This window comes from Morone saxatilis, unplaced genomic scaffold, assembly GCF_004916995.1.
Source record: "Morone saxatilis isolate NCDOM2014 unplaced genomic scaffold, NCSU_SB_2.0 Contig5, whole genome shotgun sequence".
Taxonomy (NCBI): Eukaryota; Metazoa; Chordata; class Actinopteri; family Moronidae; genus Morone; species Morone saxatilis.
This window is the reverse complement of record NW_023340095.1, coordinates 12,001,984-12,020,419: the sequence shown is the minus strand read 5'-3', so window position 1 is coordinate 12,020,419 and position 18,436 is coordinate 12,001,984. Positions and strand designations below refer to the sequence as shown.

Below are 18,436 nucleotides of genomic sequence, written 5' to 3'. Positions count from 1 at the left end.
ATGACAGGTTTGACCCATTCGACAGACACAGACAAATTAGGCAATGTCTAAAATGATCCCATGATTCAACCAAGGATCACAGACTGATACAAGCCATAATACAGCATCCGATATAAACTGGAGACAAATGTAATTTTAAACACATGTATAACTACAGTGCAACCTGCTTTTAAGACAAGCAACAGATCACATGAGAACTGCAGCAGCAACCTGCCATCATCATAGCAGACTGTATACCCTAAAAGCAAAAGAGCAAAGTGTCTAACTTCAGTTTTTCAAGGAAAGGAATCCGTGTTAGACGCTTCAATAACTCAAATCTGATCAAACTTGCACAAGTGTCAGGCAAAAGGATAATGATGAAGCTGAACATGCAACAACCATCAAGTAGAGAAGCGTGCGAAGCCGCTACAAACATTGTTGGAAACAATGACAAAGCATGAGAAACTCCTTCCAGACAGCACAAAAATGAAGATGACAAGGGGGAGAAACCCTGGAATTTACTGTGCTGGATGACCAACCCCGTTCTCTGTGAAATGTGGAACGCTTCAACATCTCTAGCCTCACTTTGCCAAACTGACATTTCATCTCCGGAGCAGCTGTCTCGCATCTGTACTGTTAGAGAGTGAATTCCTTTAGAAACATTTGGAAAAAGCTTAAGCTGTGAGTTTTAGCTCGAACACAGATCATGTCATTATACAAAGCCAGCACTTCAGATAGGGCTCTACAATACAACCTACAACCTATATTATGATACATTTTCACATGTATTAATGATAATGTTAATTAATGCCAGTCAAAGACTTTTAGATTTTAGATACAAGCATTTAATTATACTGTTTTCAAAAATGTATATGAGCAAATTTAGGTGATTACGTTTAATATTTAAATTTAAGTGTAATATCTGTTATTCAATAAATTAGATTTTATTGTATCTAAAACTGAATAGATTAGTTTTGCGATGTAAAAACCACTTCAGGCTACAGTTTTCTGGCTCAAACACTGGCGGCAGAAAAGACTACAGTGCGTGTCATTTTACAACACAATGCAAAACCAATATTCATAGGTAGCCATATCTTATAAGGTCCAGTGTGTAGGATTGAGTGGCACCTAGCAGTGAAGTTGCAGATTACAACTATTTGAATACAGCTCAGCCTTCCAAGCGTGCATTCCACTAGATGCCACTGAATCATACACACTGGTACTTTAAAACCAATACATTAACCAAAAAGTGCTGAAACTCTCCAGACCTTGTTGTACAGACCAATGTTTATCAAGCAACAGCACACTATGTTTTTAATGGGAAGTAGCAGCAACAAATATTTTAGTGCAGCTCTAACAGGAGAGCATATCAGAAGACAGTGAGAGACAGAGAGTCTACAGTATCTGTTTGAAAAAAGTGAAACTAGGAACAAAACCCAAAACACATTACTCAGGAAGTGTGAACACGCAGGTTGACCCAAATGGTTTATTGCAATCACACAACCTGGACAAAATCTTGTCAACCTGCTTGGGAACAGGTTGACAAGCCTTGTGACCATACCTCAACACACTGTGGTACAGCTACTATACCAGCTCAGTTTTAACAGTATCTACTGATATAAATCTACTGTTAACGTCTTATTCACATGAGGTCTTAAGGCTCAGAAACTGGACAGAAGTTATTAGTGTCCATGTATCCTCTCATTAGGCAGCTTGAGTCATAAAAAGAGTAAAAATAGGCAGCTGGCTTGAAGCCCAAGAACCAACCCACTACCTTCCAGGAGGTCTGTGGAGGCACGGCCCTCACAGCACAGCTGGCTACAAAAGCAAACACAGCCCACGTGAAGGGCCTGCTTTAGTTGCCGTTGCTGTGACAAGATGTAAACCACATTGACAAAACTGACTCTGCTCTTGTACATCATTCGAAAGTTATACTGAACACGTTAAATATATGCAAAGTACTTCACAAGAATGAAACTGTGGTGAAATAGACAGCGTTCACTCTTCTGCAGTTCCCTAGAAAAAAAACTACAATACAAAGTCAGTTAACTTCCATATCCTGGGTTTCACATCATCATTCAACTCTTGTGGAAAGCTGTCTATAAGTGCTCTTGAACACATAAGCAATTCTGACTCAAGTGCACTTAGCAAAAGGGCTAAATAAAACTGGAAAAGTTAAGTGGGTGGAGGCAAGGTTGCTGTAAATTAAATGTGTTTCTGGACAACACATTGAACACATGAAGCCAAGTCAAAAAATGGAGGTGAAAGTCCTGGTTCATGCCCTGTTAAAAAGCCTACTTGTTCCAACACAGAATTTAAAAGCCAAGCTACCATGGCTAAAAACTACCTTTTCCGAAAGCAGTTAAGTGACTGGTAACAAGCCCATGCTTCATTGCATTAACTAAATCTGATGTATGTATGTATACTGACGAAAAGTGTGCAGTGCAGTGCCTCTCAACCACCCAGCCTCCTCTCAGATATCTTACAGAGCAGCGATTGATTTGTCCTTGGGGACTTGGGCTGCAATGAGTTTGAGACACGCCCACGCTCTCCTCTTTCTCCCATCTCTACCTTTTCCTTGCTAATGCAGCACAAGGACTCCTAATCTTTCAGACCGAGCCCTGCAGAACCAATGTGTTTTCTCCTCTCTTATAAGCAATGCGATACGACGCAAAAATCAAACCAATGACCTTATCAGATCGCAACGCTTTCTTTTGTAAACACCCAGTTTGCATCATTCAAAGCAATGTTCCAAACCTCTTATTTATTACGATGCTTTAAGAGCTCTTGCTGTCTTTTTAAATGAGCATTACAGACACCGCTCTACATGCCACAACAAGAAAACCTCTGACTGCATCGGTTATTGACGACTAGTCATAACAAATACTTGCAAATTGCTCAATACACCGGAAATTAGTAGATGTTGTACTGTTCCCTTCTAATACTTGCTTCATCAGTCACAGGGGTGTTTTGTGTTTTTAAGGCATTTACACAGTTATAATGAGGTTAGCGCTGCAGGCTACTCTCAGAGTTGTAAAACGCCTCCTTAGGCGTACTAATACGTGACAAACTGCACAACTGCATTACATTGCACTTTTTTCTTTTCTCATTTATCCTGCAGGGAAGCAGGGGAGCACTACAGCTCAGACATATACAAATCAAAATCTGTCATATTCACAGACGAGGCAGTGAGCCATAACTGCCTACATAAGGGAGAAAGGAGTAGGTCGACCCTGAGGCACACGCTATTCAAACCGAGCTGTCCTCCCCTCATTAGCGCAGCACGGATCCGTAATCCTTGGCGTTCTTTGAGGGCACAGGTGTCCCCTGTCTGTCCTCAGATTAGCTTTGTAATCCCCAGGACCCCCTGCTCCGGCTCAGCAGCCTCCTCCACCGAGACAGTAGTGTTTGTGTTTGTGAAGCTGTTCACTGGAATGGGGAGTTCAAATGTTTGAGCCTGGCCTCTCATTTTCCCCCCTTACAGGCACATTCCAATGAAATTCTGTTAATTTACTTCAGTGTGTTGACTGTATAATCTGACCGTACGTCTGCCAACCTCACATCCTCTAGCAGGAGCTGATCATTCATTCTGTACCAGCTATTCTTAGTGAAAGATATCACATCATTGGTGTAGTTTTCAACATTTCAACTGCTTTCTGAAAGTGCATTCAGCCTTACCACAGATAACACTACAGTGTAATGACACAGTAAAATCAACAGTGATATGCACAGAATATAGCAGCTACTAGTAGGAGAAATCAAATTTAATGCTCTGCTTCAGCTTTTGTTCAATATATCTTAAGGGAAGACATTTAAAAATTCACTTGGCTGTATAAGTGCAAACATAAAGTACATTGCAAATAAAGCTGGTGCACTGTTTACATTGTGGGTAAAATCTTGACACAGTATGGCTTTCATGCTGGACATTATCCAAATACCGGAAACATTATGGAGATGATTTGAAGCAGCAGGAAGTTGTCCAAATAAAACAAGTGATACATGAACACAGATGACTTCAAGCCAGGCCAGATGTTGCGAGGTTGCGAAAGTGTCTGGACTGAGGTGGAGTCCATGTTCTTGTTCAAGCAAATACAAAGAATACAAATCAAAAAAGTTGTTTATCTGTAAGACAAACAATTGCTCCCAGTACTGTAAATGCAGTGGGTTAAAGAATGAAATCATCGGTTTACTTGAAATGCGTTATGTAAGGTTTAAAGAAAACACCTTCAGATAAAGTTTCCTTTAACAGTAATAAACTTTATGTCAGTAGGTGGCAGTGGGATGAACAGGAAATTTATGAGCTCACAAAAAGGAGGCTGAATTTAATGATGCTGATAAGTATAATCCTTTAATCTGTCTTCTGTTAACTACAACAACCCAACATGTACAACCACTTACTTTTTGGTTATGTAATAAATTTATCCTTTTTTGCATCTGAAGAGTCTTAGTTCTTTTTTTTCAGCGCGTGGGAATCTTCTCTTATGTAAAGGCAACATTTTGATGTAGCACATTATACAAAAAATATAATCAGATGTACTCTGTCCTCATCACACTGCAGGGGTGCAATACGTCACTGGCACAATCAAAAGTCCCTTTCATACAACATAAAACAAACTAAAACTTTTCCCAAAAGTCTTATGTAACAGTAGAATAGCAGAATAAGTGTAGAACAACGGAAACTGTAACAGACTCAATACAACATCTCATAAAGGGTAAAATAAAGCAGATTCAGACTTATTTAAGTGGAAAATATGTTCTTTAAAACATGGTCTGGCTTGTTCTCAAACATGCACACTAATAACAGGCATAAACATCTGCACACATACTGAAAGCTCTGTGCTTTCGGTTTGTTTTTGCTGCTATAGGACACAATCTTGTGGGCTTTAGTGGTGTGTTTGGAGATATCAAATTATTACACTCTTACACAGGCTTCGTCTAAGCTTTATCTCAGCTTCTGGGATACTTTTGGTAGACCTAAAATGATGATTGGCAATTAAAAACTTAGTAGTAAACTATAACCCAGCAATCCCATTGCAGTGATTTCCCCTGACAACCGAAGACACCATCTCTCCAACACTGAAGAATTCATCACAAAGAGTTGTACAGTCACTTCTTCTAATGTGATAATTGAAGCAGAAATGTGCTTCTGTATCATCCAATACAGAAAGGCTGAATGGGAGCTTAATAACACATACATGATCACAACAAAAATAGCAACAAGCAGCAATCCTGGGAGGCAGGCAGAAGTGCATCAACCCACTGAGCAATTTTGGTTATGACTGGCCCGATTTCCAATTTGTGTCTTCCCTGTTAAATTTGTCAAATCTAAAACGTCTAAACACCAGTGTTACTGATTGAATCTATTCACTCATGACTAAAAAGAAACTGATATGTCTACTCTTCTGTCCTGCAATGTGACTCATAAAACTGTTTAAGTGTTTTAAACAAAATGCCAGTTGAATAAACTTGCTAAACCCGCCACAGTAGGGAAAAAAAGAAAGCCTACGAAAACCATAGGGTGCTATAAATCTTTAGAAACTCTAATATATGTACAAAATTTCAGGAGAACATTTTGTAAAGTCTTTAAAGTTTAAATATGTTATTACTTAATCTAACCTAACCTATGGGCAGTCCACACTGCTTTCGTTTAATGTGGGGGGTCCAGGGTGAGAGGCATCTTCTGTCCGATAAAGCCTGAAACAACAGACTGCGGCATTGTCTTGAGCTGTGATGGGGCCTATATCAAACTCGGGCAAAGAGCACTGAAGTACATTCAAATGCAACAGGACCTCCCATTCGGCTCTGCAGATGTTAATTTTGGCAAGTTGTTACCCAACAAAACCTGCCTTTTTGACTCTGGCAGCTTTGAAAGCAGCATATGTCCCAAGTAAAAACATTCACGAAGAAAAGCCTACATAGAAGAAAGAGTACTTTAAATTAAGCTGCAGAGCCTTTTCGACAATCAAAGAATTACAGTATAGTAATAGTCGAGGATATGGTGTTAAACTGTATGTTACAACCCTATCTGCACACTTTTATATATTTGGAGTAAAGGACACACTGTAGATATTGTACAAGCTTGTAAAAAGTCCAAACATGGACAGCGTGTACTAACAACTCTAAAATGTCAGCTGATAGACCATGAGTCTCCGTCTGTATTCAAGCCTCACAGATCCACATTATTCAGGTCCAAAAAGCTACACAATGGGGCCCACAGAAGAAGCCATTATGATGATTCTGCAATTCAGTCTAAAATCAAACTGCAAACATACTTAATAAAGCTCGAGGCCCCTAAAAGAGACTGACAATAATATCAATGCCACAAGATAAAGCGGGCCCTGAAGCCATAACACACCACTAATTTGTCACAATGACACTGACGTTTGAAGGCTTTTCTGGACGAGGTGTCTGATTCAGCTCAACATCATGAACATCAACTAATTCTTAACAGCTCATAACAAAACACCCACTCTTGTGCCACACTTTGGCCGAGCAAGCTCAACTTTATGGCGCAGCTGCCACCTTGGAGCCCGGACAGACCCTAGACCATAATGCACTTCTCCACAGAGCAGCGACTCTCCTGTTCTTTTGTGTAGCCCTTGGACCGGTCCTGTTGGACAATGCTGGCAACTGGCTGTGATCGACATGAAAGGACCGGGCTGGCCTTTTCCAAGCTGCATCATCTTACATTTGCTCCTTACGCAGGAGGACCTACAGCAAAGATATGCATGGCCAAGTGCGAGGCTACATCCAAAACTAAACCCTTTCACATGAGTGACGTCAAAAAGCTGCCGGGGAAAGTTTCTCTTCCTTCCAAAACAACAAACAACAGCTCAACTGCTCTTGCTATTCTGTAGAGGGCCACACTCCTGAGACTCTTCTCATTAGTCCAGCACCTAAACAAGGGTTGTAATCAGATATGATCCGTTTCAGTATGAGGTTTTCGCAACATTTTAAATCAGTATCGCTTTGCTTGGTCAGTACTCTCTGCCACCCACACAGCAAAACCAAACCACCCCCGAATGTGCGGATGTCAAAACTGAACTGAGAAGAACAATACTGATTGAAGTCCCAGTGGTTTTGACTCAGCGGTGCCTGCACACAGCCAAGAGACGTGTTCCCACATAATCAGCTGACCCTCTGCCAGCAAGGCAAGATACCTTGAGGCTCCGCTTCGGGGTTTTGAGCAGCACATTATCGCTCAACACCGCAGCACCTCACATCTCTTATGAGAGGCTGTAAAGGCCAGCGACACTGGCTGCCGGATCTCATCGCTCCCCGAGCATTTCATGCTCAGCTCTGTTATGGCTAATTGGTGGGTGAGCATCCCGGGGCTCCGACACAGCAGAAACACACATGCCCATACACAAGCATGTACGCACACACACACACACACACATATTTGGGTATGTGTGGTGGCCTCTCGTAGCCTGCCGGGTCTGGGTCCAGTGCCAGGCTCCGTCTTAGGCTCTCCAGAGAATAAAGAGCAGCTCTGTTCCCTGGGCCTGCTGCACGGGATTCAGCCACTGTTCACCCTCTGCTCCTCAGACAATACCCATTGTTCGGCTTTTTAATGAAGAAGAGTCGACATGGAAAAACTAGGCGGGTTAGCTTAGTCACTTCCTGGGTCCGGTATAGCAGGGTAGGAGACGCAGGGATCACTGTGTTTGCACAAGCTAATATACAGCCTGTCAAATTCTCCAATTCAAACAGTCAGAGTACATAATGTTAATATCTAACTTGATTAAACGTTTATCTATTTTTTTCAGTCTTTTCAGGGGTTTTTTGTACAGGATAAAGAAACACCAACATAAAGTATCTTGGTAGGGTGTCTGTGTGAAAGCTTCTGCACTCACTTGTTTAGATTCTCCCTTTAATTGTGTCACCCATCTGTGCATACACCCACATGCGTGAATTAGAGTATGTGTAGATACTGAATTAGAAAATAGTAGTTTGGAAAAAAGGTGCAACAAACATTTAAAAAAAAACATCTTTCCCACAACACTACAATGTTAGTGGGGAACAATGACAAGGCAAATGTTTAAAGCAGCATTAACCAGTGTTTTGGGTCAGAATGTTACAAGCTAGACATAACACGCACATTTGACACACTATGGTCAAATTAAGCTGCTATGCCTAATGCTGACTATTCACACACAGATAAAAAGCAACATTTGTATTTGAGTCGAGTTTCTGACCACCTGGCAATTTAAAGTCAAGTATTCATTCTTCTGTAGCTCTGTTTTGGTCTCTACTCTAAAAAACATCTTAGTGTTTAGTTGCTAGATGTTCACCAGCTAGTTGCTAACTTTGTTTGTGTCCAGGTAACATAGAGTTTATCAGAACAGCTGCCTGCTGCAGCTGGAAACAACGCTGATAAAAGCAGTGAGAGCGAACCAAAACAGTAGCGTTTTCTGCCGTAAAAACAAAACAATGAGCTAAAAGACACTAAAACTATCTCTGTACTGAGGGAAACTGCAGGCGGGTGATGAATCTGTGTAGATTCTTCACTACACCTCTCACGTTACACATACTCGTTTGGCCCATTCTTATAAAAAACCATTGATTTGAGCAGCTTTAAATACACTTCCCAGTGCAGTTTTTAAAGCTCTGTTTAGTTTTGTTGAAGTACAGCTTAATAGGTTGTGTTTCATGTTGTGCAGGTAAAAAGCACAGCCAGCTTGAACCTGGCAATGTGACAAATTAGACCTCAGTTGAACATGAAGGCTACTCATGTGATTAATGTAGGGAGTAGATTTCAGATGCAGGGCCTCGCAGCTCAGCAACAGCAGCTCGGGGTGCTTCAACAGCCTTTAAACAAAGCAGCTTAGATGTAATCTGGGCAGACTATTGAGAAGAGCAGCCACAACGGCAGCTAAGCCTATAGTCCTCCATATGGCATTTAAACAAGCAGTGGTTGTAAACTTCTCTGCCTCCCTGATAGCAGTGACTACGAGTATGGTAGCCTGGATGTGGCTACAGTCTAAATTGATGTCAACTCTATGGTTAGCTGAGACAGAGGAGCAGACATGAGGCCTGAGCTGAATTCCTGTTACACAGAGTCATTTTCCTGTGGTTTAACTTGAAGCATATAGACTGGCTCATACTGTACATGTGACTCAGAGATTGATTGCAGTCATTTCACATGCTTTCAGCCAGTATGCACTTATAGACCAAGAGGAAAAATTGCCACTTTGAAGTGTTGGTTATACCCTATAATGGTTGGCTAAATGACAATGTTGGTTGGATTGATTAGGCAATAAGTGCAGACTAAATTGATCTACCGGGATGTTGATATGACCAGCCATAAAGTAAATCCAGTGGGATATCAGCACTGTGCTGAGAAGAGTAAACATTAAGAGGTCTGCCCTGATAGCGGCTAATCATCATGTGCAACCCATCTCCTTCTTGTAGACTTGTCTCACCAATACTATGGCAACCATAAGAGGGGTGAAGGCTTGCAAACACACTTTCCAAAGTAATTACAGAGCCATTTTGGCTGGATTGTGTATAGGGAAAAACGAAGCCCTCAAAACTCTACCTTCCAGTAATATTCACAAGACATACAGAGCAACGAGCAGGCACAGTAAACTGCTTACTGAACAACCTGTAAACAATGAATTAATTCCTGGGACTCCAGCTTTGGAAATCTATCCCCTTTAGTACTTTAAACAATTAATATTTAGGTTTAAACTGCACCTCACTTCATGGCCAAGGTCACATGTGAATTAGCCTCTCTTATCATGGCAGAGGCCTTGCATTACAATTAGCCTAAGTCTATTTCAAAGATCCACCCTTGGCTCCAGGGATTCACGAGACAGACTTCAATGGGAGCGTTTCTCTTTAGTAAGGAAATGCTGACTCAGCCGGCAGCAAACCCAGTAGATTTTCCAGAAAGTAGCACCACGATAATACATAGCCATATCCCTGCATGTGACTTACACTAAAAAGTTAAAATATCGAACTGGAAATACTAATACGCATGCTGGCAAATGCTGGTTTGCACACACAACCACATCCTAGCGGGTGTTTCTAGTGTTTCTAAAAATCCTATTTTTTGTTTGCATAGATAAACTTTAAACTATCAAACCTAGCTTTAAAAGCTCCAGTATATAGGATTTAGTGGCATCTAGCAGGGTAGTTGCAGATCGCTACTCAGTCGCTTCACCCTCCCCTTCCAAGCACGAAGGAGAAACTATGGTGGCACGCAACAAACGCAAAATCTAGAGCCAGGGTTTGGTAAAATGCTCCTGAAATGTAAAACATATAGAACTGTAAGATGTATTTCATACATGTGGTTACACTGAACTGTGGTCTGCTCAGATAAAGGAAGTCATGTGTCAACGTTTGAAAGGAGGCTTTCTACATCACACAACATATTAGGAGTGGTGCTGTTCTATCACGCCCAGATTGAACATGTTACGGGAAGACTCTGCATCAAGTCCAAAATCTGTGTGCACATGTAATTGTTGGTAACCACTGATACGTTGGGATACAAAAGTTGGTCCGAGAGGCGTGGCGAGGTATCATCCTAATCATCTGCTATTCAAACTCAAGTGAGGTCATCAGAGTCACACAGTGCCACTCGCTCTGGCAATCAATGGAGCCAACTGCCATCAGGCACGGCTGAGACACATTAGGGTTTAAATGGCAGTAAATAACGCTAAACGCTGTGATTATAGCACTAAATTCTTCTAATGCTGGAGGGCTTCCATCCCGCCAAGAGCTGAGGCATCATGCTGGCAACGGGGAGGAAAAAGGGAGGGAGTGGGGGAGTTCCTGACATGCTACGAGGATCGGCTTTTCTGACAGCCAGCCTCACGAAATCCGCGAGTTAGACAGGTAGATTTTGTTTTTCTTTCTGGAAAGCATAACAAGGATTAGCTTTGTAAACCACACTTATAGATCCTTATCATTTCCTCACCCCTGACATTTACTGCTACAGACCCAGATTCAAGAGGAGAAACCCTAATGTTTAGAAACTGTAGTAAGTAGGTGACTCTAAAAGCAGACGTGATTAAAGAAGAAGGCCCAAATCCCTCTGTGGCGTGACGTCAAACCTCCCTACGCCGAAGTCTGCTGCCTCCCGCACAGAATGGGATTCATCAGCGTCTGACAAGCAGCAATCACACCCCAACACAACACTGTAACACACACAGAGATTTGACTTCCACCTCAACTTGATCCACTTTCTGTAATGGGCTTACAGGCTGAAAGATCTGTGTCACCTATATAACAAAAACAAAAGCTCTGGACCAGACGAAAACAGCGAAAGATGGACCAATTAAACCTTTTTCCTCATCTTAAAAGTTTGCAGATTCGAGAGCCTGCATCGCTACGGTCGGATTCCTTCTGCTGAGCAGCCAGTGTTTATGAGAGCAGTGGGCCAGGCGACGATCACGTTTGACCCACATTTTGCCAGCTCTCAAATTTCACCATCACCCTACTGTTCTTCTGTTTAGCCTTTTTTTTTCTCCTCTGACTGGGGAGCTGTGTGCTGGAAATTCTCCTTATCAGCAAAAAGTTCATTATGGCCTACATAATGATGCTTTAGAGCACAAGAGAGCATGGTGAATAATGATTTAGTCCCAAAGCTCCGTCCTTCTTACAACTAAATTGCCACAAATCAGTCAACATATTGGTGATTGATAAGCTTTTGAACACACCACCATCATTATGAAACTTTTCATCTTAATTTACGTCTTTTTTTAAATTCAAAACAAAGTGTTCATCGTACATCAAATCCTCTTTAAGCGCTTTAAAATATGAAGGCTCTTTCAACAGCACGAGGAATGTTAAGCGCTCACTCCCCAGGTAACATAATTGTTGACAGACGCTGTTGACACTTTATGATGTGACAGATGTTTCAAAAGGACCTGGCATGCTGGGTACTTAGAGCTTTCAGTAGTGAGCCGGTGTCTGGACTCATAAAGTTTGGGGGGGGCGGTTGCCATAAAACCAATTATTCGCTGTGTTATGACTGCAGGTGTCTCATGTGACCACACTTGGAAATTTACAGAAGCACACTCTGATCTGGACGTGAAGATTTGTATTATCTCGTATTCAAAAGGGAGGCAAAAATGTTGATGTTTGACGTGTTTCAACATGGTGCGGCTATAAAAAGGTGAATATTTTCAGATCAAGAATAATTTAATGAGAAAAAAAAACTGATTTGATTTGCAGCTGAATTCAATATGCGACAACTTTATCACTAGAGGGATAAGGGTTGAAAAGCCCTAAGACTCAAACCCAGCAGTGGCTGTGCTCTTCTTTTTTTTTTTTTTGGTCGGAATACCCCTTTTTCTGAACAACAAAGGACAGGCGTGCTGGACAAACAGAGGTCCAACCCACACACACACACACACACACCACACAGCTGTCCCGTCCCAGGACACTGAAGCATGGAGGGAACAAAGACACAGAAACAGATGAAAACCTATCTCTTTTTCCTTTTTTTTTTTCTTACCAAAACGGTTGCAAATCTCTCCTCCAGTTCACCTGGCTCGGGCATGGGCAGTTTCAGAGGCATGTTGTGTCCTCTGAAATCAGTGTGCTGGTCCATGCTCCCTGCGTTCCCCATGTTTTCCCCTCTCTGACCAACAAGTACAACTTTTCACCCCCACCACCCTCCTCCTCCTCTTCTTCCTCCTATCTCTCTTCCACTTCTTGAGGGGAAAAAAAGAAAATCTCCACACGACGAAAAAAAAGGAACAAATATTCCTCTTTAGTTGTTGTGTTTTTTGTTTTTTTTTTCCTTATCCCCCTCACAGCCTCCTTTTTATTTGTTGTTGTTGTTGTTGCAGGTTTATTATCCGATATCCTTCCTTTTCCTCTTCTTCTTCCCCTTTCCCTTCTTCCAACATAAAGCACATGTGAGGGGAAGCAGCGTAACGCGACGGTCCGAGCGGCAGCGCAGATTGCACGCGGCAGGAGGATGCGGAGGACGCCCCCGTGAGGATTCTTCACGGCGGAATGGAGGCAGAGCCTTGGGAGGAAAAAGAACTTGTCTCGATCCGCACGGACGCTTTTCCCTCGCTGTTAATCCCGTATCTTGCACAATTTCGGCTCACTCCCAGTCGGTAGTAATGACACGACCAGAGCATGGAATTTCACGCTTGTTGCAAAATCTCGTCTCCTACTCTCTTGCCCCCCCCCGCACCACCTCTCTGCTTTCTTTTGGGGTCTGTCTGTGAGTGAGTGAGTTAAAGTTGGAGCTGCTTTCACTAATCCCTTCACTGCTGACCAGCCTAGTTTAAGAGGGAGGCGGCTCTCTATCACTCCACACACCCACACTCACGACCACACCAACCGGGCTGCACACCACTCTCATCATCCCTACAATGAGCTCTTTCAGGGGGGGGCGCTCACATTCTTATGCTCCGTTCTTCTCCTTTCTTTCTTCTTGGGGCGTAGCTCCCAAAGCCGTAGCTAAGGAGATGATATTTTCTGTGTTGCATTGTGGTATTTTGAGTCCACTGTGAGAGGCAAAAAACTAAAACATTTTTACTCTATGTATGTTTTTTCTTGAGTTTATGTACATTAAAATGGTCGTTCAAGGTGCTAATTGGATGTATTGATTTGTTGATTGTAGGACCATTGCAGTGCCACTGGATGCTTTAGAACATAAAAGTGCTGGAAGAACTCAGATCCTTTAATCAAGTAGAAATACCATAATCTTAAAATACTCCATTACATGTAAAAGTCCTGAAAGGTTCAGAAGTATAATCAGCCAAATGTACTAAAAGTATCAAAAGTAAAAGTACTCATTCTGCATAATGGATCCCTTCACATTATTATATTATGATAGAATATTATATAATTCTGTTTTTATACCTAGCAAATACATGTAAGAGCATTTTAATAAGATAAAATAAGATCATCCTTTATTGATCGCCCAGAGGGGGAATTCAGAGATAGAGGTAAAGCCAAATATAAACTTTTAAAATGGTATAAAAAGTGTAAAAGTGTATAAAATAAAAATAAGAATGGGGATGGGAATGATAAGAATGTGTATGTCTTGTCTGACAAATGGAAAAAATCTCTATAAATAAAGTGTGAAAAGAAAAAACATATACAAGCAATTGTACCCACAACTAGTGTTGTACTTGAAATGTTGTCCATGTTGTAGTCTGTTAACATTGAGCCAATTATAGACACTTTGTATATTACAGGGTAGTTACCCTCTGAATGTAGTGGAGTATAAAGTACCATAAAGTGGAAATACTCAAGTAAAGCACATGTATGTCAAAATTGTACGATACCTGAGTAAATGTAAACTCCACCACTGGAAAATAATATTATATTAAAATTTTCATTAAGCAATTACTCTTAAAACCTTCTCTTCAAAATGTGGAAAGTTTATGATATGTATCATTTGTCACATTTTTGTGATCACAGATTTGCCAGATTAACTATCATATTAAACAATATTTTCCAAAATAGTGAATGAGTAAACCAGCCACTCCAGTCATTGCATAAGTACTAGATTTAGTAATGATAATACATGTGTGTTATTGGTTCTGCCTGTGAAAAGTGAGAAATGTAGCCATTTACTAGGATATGACTATTTAACTGAATCATTCTCAGCACAGTGGGAAAAATTAAGTTTGTGTCATTCAGTAGTAGGAAAAGACATGAGCAGTTCTCACATATTTGAGGTTAACCAGACTAACCATCATATTATACAATTATTCCTAAACTAGCAATTCCAACAACAACTCAGTCAATGTGTCACTACTTATGATTATGATGATCTAATTGTTACAGAAGACATTTTGACGTGCCATAGCAGGAGTTGTGGAGGTGTAACTAACAACTGTTGTATCTCCTTTCAGTATAAATGTCCCAGTGAGATAACATGCACATCGCCAAGACCCTGGAACTGGCACACCTGAGTGTAATGCAGCAATTATGATCATTATTGGTGTCACACCTGTGTCCGACAAGAGGAAATGTCTCATAAAGTAGTAATTACTCTTGTAAATAAACTACTTTAAAACAGCATGATAAATATGAGCTGTATCCTGAGTTAAAGCATGAAAATTAAATCATATGTTTTCTTTGTTTTCGTTCTTCTCCCATCTATTGTGTATATCTGTCAATCTGGGTGGCAAGATACAGTGTGAGTGTTGTTGCGTTAATAATCTCAGATTATTAGGGTTCCATGTTTTTAGTGGCTCTCTGGCAAACTGAGGAAGAGATTTCATTTATTTCATTTTCCAGAATTGAATACTTATACCTGGGGGGAATGTGTGATTAGTTTAACTTTTGCTGTCCCGTCCTTTTCTCTAGTATCTTTCTCCAGCCAACATCCATGAGACAAAACCTTTAGCAACAGGTCTTTTGACCAGATTATATCTAAAAAAAAATCCCTGAGAAATCCCAGAGTGAGAGCAATGGGCCTTTTTCACAAAAGACATTTTGACCAAACAATCACGTGGAAATAATGAAATTATTGACGGTTGAATTTCATTTAGCTGCTTCAGTTTCATGGTCCTTGAATTGTTCGTGCTGGCTCATTGTCACACTGTCATCGCTTACTGGGATATCTGAAAACAACAGATCCTTTTTACTAAGACAAGTCAAAAGGTCTGCTGTGAGAAAGACGTGATCACACAAAATGATCCAATATCCCTGCACGCTCAACAGTGTCTCTGGCACTCGTTCACTCGTAACTTATAGAAAAACTCAAGAATTATTATTATTATAACTACAGCTTTATGATAACACAGTCACTGACACGTTTATTCCCCCGTCAAGATCTCAACGTGCATTCGGATGAAATCTGATCTGCTGACAGGGTGGAGACCACATTACGCACAAGAGGGTGACATCAGCATGCAGAGCTCTGGAGACAATCCAGAGGTTTTCCAGATGCACAGTGGTTTCATTCAGGCTGCAGGACTGATTCAACAGGGGAGGGTGTCACATCTGAGGTTGTTGGCTGGACACACTGAGGATGCAAAACACAGCTGACTGACCTCATATGATCATTACGTGTTCTGTCTGAAGACCACTCCCCCTGTGTTGTGTACTGCGTGGACCGTGTACTGCATGTTTATCCCCTTATGTGATTTTCTTAGAGGATGCTGCTCATTCTGGTGTTCATTCACATTGGTAACGCATCAAGAATGCATGCATGCAATTCAGCCCAACAAATACATATAGGACCAGTGTTTGGATAAAACAAAAATAGAATAATTTGTATAAGTACATCCAGTATTTAGGGTTAAAAGTATTAAAATGTTATTAAACTATAACATATTAAGTAATGTTTACATGTAGTGTGCACATATATATAATAGAAATATTGGCAGACCATCTATAGATATGTTATTTAATGTAAGGTTATGTAATATACAAATAATTAAATAATGAGAGAATGTTGAATGAAAGGGAGGACATTGGTGTATTTTAACAAACCTGCTAGAGAGCCAGTTGGCCCCTGTTCACCCCCTGTTCCTCCTCTATTCTGTGCATGTGTAGTATTCCCATGTTTGCTGTGTTGTAATCTAGGGACCTTCACCGTTTAAGCACAGCATCACAATGTTATTCTAGATTAAAACACACTGACTGTCTTGAAAACAGGGCCCCAATATCACATAATAAACCAGGAGCCACCTGAAGGCCCTTATCTTATAAGTTTAAAATGTGCTTTAATTGTTACACAGTGGAGCTGTGACTTCAGGGGCCCCTCGAGGTCTGGAGGTGCAGAGCTGTTGCATGTTTTCTAGCCCTGTGAAGGAAGGAGGGACAAGCTTAGCTCTAATTTAATTCTGTGTTTCATGCACAGAAGCCTACGTATGTTATTTATGAACATAAACTTATGTAACACTCATTTCTTCTTCATATCAAAACAAAAAAATCCTTTGTATTCTAAACACATGTAAGTGTCTGTGTACGGACGCAATAATCCCCCTATTGTCCCAATAATAAACAAATGGAGTTTACTGTACACTGACAGCAGAGCAGTGCATGGCATGAGCTAGACAATAAGCTCTCAAACTATAACAATAATACATAGTGTCCCTCCATTATCAGCAGTGGATAACACAATCGAGGGTATGTGCAGCCTTACACACGTCCTTGTCTGACACAGCTGATGGTGACTCAGCACAAAAAACGATAATGTGTTGATGGGATTCTTATTTGTTACAGTTAATGTCTGTGTGTCCTTCTACTGCTCAAGAGAGATTGGGTAATAAAATACATACATGCCCTCTAAATATGAAGAATATGTTGTTCTTTTGGTATATTTAGCCCTGTAGCTTATTCCAAGAGGACTCAAATTCAGTTGATCACAAACGATTTGGGAAAATAGCACCAGGAAGACAAAATAAAAAACGTTCCTTGAAATATTGATGAAATACAGCAGCTCTGCACAATATATATTCTTCCAGGAAGCTGTGCATTAGAAACCAGAGGAAGCTTAAACGTATGGGTGGAGGGGGCACCCTGCAGCTGTATCTCCGAGAGGTCTGGGGAAATATGTGAGGCTTCAGATATCTCCAGGAGGAAATATAAAATGCAAAGGAGATGCCAAAAATAAAGGCAGCACAATCAGACCTCTGTGTGAGGAGGCTCACAGGGAGTTCATTTGGCTGCGCAGTTAAGTAACATCTGTGAAATCAAGTTCTCTTAAATAAGAGAAGACTCATGAAGTTATGGACCTTCACAAGGCTGGAGTGGAGCAACAAATGTGTCTTTGTATTTTAATTTAAGGGCTGGAGACATGAAGAATCAGCAGAGCAAGCAGTTATACTCTGAATCTTCAGAACAACAACGCCCTCTAATGTATGGAAAGTGTATTGCCCACTCTGGGTCAGATTGATATATTATAAAGAAAAATTTCCCTCTAATATTTTCAGCTAAATTACACAAACTTTTTAAAGAGAACAAAAACAAATATAATCAAGACGTGGACAAACCTCTGCTCCAGGGTTTCACATCTGGAGGCAATGACTCTTTAGTTTCCACAATAACATAAATTAGTGGCCAGAATGTTTATTTGCACCTCTGGTTACATAAGACAGTAACCACAGATCAAACTGTCCGCAACAGGAATGACGATTTCAACAGTCAGTGGTCCTCCCTTTCACCCTGTCGTGGCTGCATGTCTATTTACACCCAAGATTTTCCCCTGCATTGTGTAGCTAAAATATTAATTCTTTAGCAGGCGCCACACAAATGGAAGGTGCATTTCAAGAGGCTGAGTATCAAACTATATTTATTGTATACAGTATAGGGACAACAAATAATGTACAAATTAAAAAAAAAAAAAGTGTAATATCTGCCAATGTCACCTCGCAAATCTAACAAATGTTAATTATTAAAATGAAGGCAGACATTCTTATAAAACAAGATTTCTAACAACACACAAGTCAAAACAAACTAAACAGCTGTTGATAATGTTTGGATAGATTGATGGACAACACAGCACTGACTTAATATTTGTTTA

The 18,436-nt window shown here is 40.7% G+C and overlaps 1 protein-coding gene across 3 annotated transcripts in view; it reads right to left on the bottom strand.

Moving 5' to 3' along the window:
- The window catches only part of fmnl2a (formin-like 2a), a 52,515-nt gene extending 39,956 nt beyond the window's left edge, over window positions 1-12,559 (bottom strand). For all 3 annotated transcript variants that reach the window (XM_035676911.1, XM_035676910.1, XM_035676912.1), the window contains exon 1: window positions 12,446-12,559. In XM_035676911.1, the coding sequence (XP_035532804.1) occupies window positions 12,446-12,559 (114 nt within the window). The remainder of the gene's footprint in view (window positions 1-12,445) is intronic.
- Between the last annotated feature and the right edge of the window lie 5,877 nt (window positions 12,560-18,436).